The 3,230-nt window shown below is 37.6% G+C and overlaps 1 protein-coding gene across 2 annotated transcripts; it reads right to left on the bottom strand.

Moving 5' to 3' along the window:
• Window positions 1–268: 268 nt before the first annotated feature.
• LOC111372881 (serine/threonine-protein phosphatase BSL1-like) lies at window positions 269–3,215 on the bottom strand. Of its 2 annotated transcripts, none has more exons than XM_022995301.1 (8): window positions 3,002–3,215; window positions 2,790–2,891; window positions 2,069–2,150; window positions 1,811–1,978; window positions 1,181–1,340; window positions 901–1,099; window positions 646–813; window positions 269–529 (listed from the first exon to the last, which is right to left on the bottom strand). In XM_022995301.1, the coding sequence occupies exons 1-8, from the start codon at window positions 3,032–3,034 to the stop codon at window positions 287–289; spliced, it is 1,155 nt and encodes a 384-aa protein (XP_022851069.1). In that variant the 5' UTR covers window positions 3,035–3,215; the 3' UTR covers window positions 269–286. The 2 variants fall into 2 exon arrangements, with proteins under 2 accessions (XP_022851069.1, XP_022851070.1); XM_022995302.1 differs by having other exon boundaries at window positions 3,046–3,215.
• Between the last annotated feature and the right edge of the window lie 15 nt (window positions 3,216–3,230).

Below are 3,230 nucleotides of genomic sequence, written 5' to 3'. Positions count from 1 at the left end.
TTTTTCTGTCAAACTCATCAACAATGCATTTTAAGGGACCAACAACATTTATCAATTTTTCTATCATACATTTCATCAACTTTTATCAAAATCTACTAAAATTTTAATTTTTAACTAAACCAAACAGGGGCTATACTTCAACTTGGAAGACAAACGTTTATTTTGTCAATCACTGAGTACCCCTGAGCATCAATACTGAACCTTGCATGTGCTTGTAAAGCCTATAACATGTGTCAATCTCAAGCCCGATGGAGTAACCTCAGTTCCATAACCTATAACAATGAACTTACGTGATATCGCCTGCAGTTGAAGGAAATCCATATTCATCAAACAGCCTCATGAGATCACCAAACTGTCCATGCAGATCACCAAACACTTTGACAGGAGCTTTCAGTTGAAGAACAGTTGGCTCATGCATAAAGATCTGCTCAGCTGCATAACAAAGCTCACCAACTTCATAGGAGTCCAGAAAGAATTTTCTGTTCGAAGGAGGTTTCCAATTTCGAGGCCTAAGCAAAGTAGATATGATCTGCAGCAATGCATGGCAAATGAGAACTAGGATAATTTCTTTTTTATACATATTTTGTTTACTCTATTCTTCTTTTAAAGGCGGAAAGAAAAGAAGGGAAACTTAGTAGAACTTGCCTTTTTATGCAAGCCTTGAGGAGACTTCTGCCTCGTAAATATTTTGGTTGGATGTGACAAATCATTAGGCAATGGAATCATTCGTCTACTTTCATTTTCAAATTGATCCAAAGATAACTGCCTAACCATACCTCCCAAGTTCCCCACAGCTTCTTTTGCAACTACAACCTGTATAGCATAGATGATAATAAAGCTTACACGCTCTAATGTACAAGGTATACCATACATAAATCACAACATCGTGAACAAACATACCGCTCTAGGGTGAAGGCGGACATCAGCCTCAGTGTCACTACCCTCTGAAATGGTCTCTGCAGCTTGTGAAGCGTCATCTGATACAGATGTTTCTTCAGGAGTAGCTGCTGCTGCCTGAGCTGCTTGCCAGACAGCATTAGCCGCCTCAGCTTCAGCAGCGGACGCCTCAGCCAGTTTCACCATCGAATTTTTGTCCGTGCTGTATGAAGAAAAAAATAGTTATTGCTTAACTTCCTTAAAACCACATGATGAATTTAAAAGGCAGGCCATGGGATCAAACCTCAAACCACCAGATGAGGGTATTTCAGATCTTCCATCTTGAGTTGATGTGGAAGAATACGAAGTTAAACTTGAATTTGATGCCGGATTTTTAGATGTCAAACCCCTGTCAGATTGAAATGGAGAATTCTCTGCAACCAGAAGATCATCAAACAAAGTATCTGCAAAAAATAAAAATAAAAAATCAAAGAGTTGGTAAATATAAATATAAAAAATAGGAATATTAGATGCAAAAAATATAATTTGAACTCTGTATACCAATTACACATTTATTATATCATACAACCATCTTTTCAATCAATAAAGATCATATTGCAGCCACGTTGCCAAATGAAAGATGTCAATTTCAGCAGTAAGTTAATGGACACCTCTTTCCTTTGCATGATTACGTTCCTTATAAATTGTCATGAAATCTTTTATTTCTAAAAGCTTGAATGCATCAGTGGTGTGAGATGTGTAGTAGGAAATTACACAAAGCTGTAACAGTGTAAAATTTGCTCACAGAAACAGATGTGTCAAACAATATTTGCTGCAACATGGTCGTGCACATCTAGATTCTGATGGCATGTCCTGATGAAGTTAAAAGGGGATCAGAAGATGACAGGATACCTCAGCTAATTACAATCATTACCTCCTCTCAGACCACCATAAATATATATTTGGACACCAACAGATGCAGCTGCATGGCGACATCGACGCATAAGCTCCAAAGAGGGATCATGCTCAGCGTGTCCTTTGTTACCACGTGAAGTCACCAGCCCATTTCTGTCAAGCCAAACCCCAGCAGCAGTATCCAGTACTTCAAAAAGAAAAAACCATGAAAATTAATGTAGATACTTTTCATATGAGTAAATAGAATAACAATTAGAAAAGAAGTCTGAAAAGTTACCTGCACTCGCTGCTTCACCTTCTACTGCTCGTCCGCCTTTAAGAGCGCCGCCGGTAACGTGCAATCTAGCACCAACAAAAACCTGATAAAAGGAAATAGTTCAATTATTGAAGAATAAGGTGCAAAGAGAGAAGAGTATGCCATCAAATCTAATCCTTTAAAACCTTTAGACCCCTCATCAGAAAAAAAATAAATAAGAACAAAAGATTTTCACAATATGGTTTTTGAAATGGTGAGAAACACTTTTAGTGGACACTGATGAGGCCCGAACCAACCAAACTCCAGTTTCCCAAGTGAGATTAAATAGAAAAGTTGATCTGAAAGTTTTTGAATACTTAGCTTAATCATGCAAACCGAAAGATAGTAATGTCGTGGCCAGTATAAAGTTTCTTAAAAGTTGAGCAGAAAAGAGTAAAAAGGTATAAATCCAGAGAGCCATCCTTCCTCATGCAGCAAGTATTGTAGATGTAGCAAGAAAAATTCTCTAACACATCAGCCTTTGTTCGGCTATTTTATATTCTTTTCCAAAAATCTAATTCAGTTTCACTTAAATCAAGTGCCAAAGAAATCCAGATTGAACAGAACTTACTTCTCACAAATCAGAGGAATGAATTCTGATTGAGACAAATTAGCAACATTTATAATCCTAAGAATGAATAACAGAACTGAAATTTCAGAGTGGAAGCAGCACCAGCAATTAATCATTAAATAGATCACTTACTGCTGCATGTTCATATCTTGGGGAAGGTGACACGCCTGGTGCAAGAGTCCACTCCCATTGGCCATTCCTATGCATAAGCAGTCCATAAGCATCTGCAAGCGGCTGTGAGACATACATTCAACTACGAGCTCAGTAAAACACACATCGTCAAGTAGGCCTCAATATTAAAAACTTCAAATTAGTTAACAGGAAGAGAAGAATCTGTGCTCTACGGGTTCTATTGAGGAGATAAAATGGCTCATCATCTGTGCTCTACGGGTTCTATTGAGGAGATAAAATGGCTCATCATTATACCATTGCTTCAAGATATTAGCATTAACTGGTTGAAATTTTCATTCTCATCCCCTACAAAACTCATTAGAGACAACAGACAAGAACCTTATGAATCTAAAAAATGTTAAGCACCTTAAAGCAAGTCCCTCTCCTTTTCTAAGATCTATT

Source organism: Olea europaea, unplaced genomic scaffold (assembly GCF_002742605.1).
Source record: "Olea europaea var. sylvestris unplaced genomic scaffold, O_europaea_v1 scaffold1040, whole genome shotgun sequence".
Classification (NCBI taxonomy): domain Eukaryota; kingdom Viridiplantae; phylum Streptophyta; class Magnoliopsida; order Lamiales; family Oleaceae; genus Olea; species Olea europaea.
This window is presented reverse-complemented; position numbering and strand designations above follow the sequence as displayed.

Bases quoted from the DNA above. Each gene is read 5' to 3' on its own strand.
- LOC111372881 (XM_022995301.1), bottom strand. From the start codon at position 3,034: ATGATGAGCCATTTTATCTCCTCAATAGAACCC. The intron at 1,100-1,180 runs GTTTGATCCCAT...TTCTTCATACAG, and splicing joins CCCTCATCTGGTGGTTTGAG to CACGGACAAAAATTCGATGG. The intron at 530-645 runs GCAAGTTCTACT...GCATTGCTGCAG, and splicing joins CTCAAGGCTTGCATAAAAAG to ATCATATCTACTTTGCTTAG.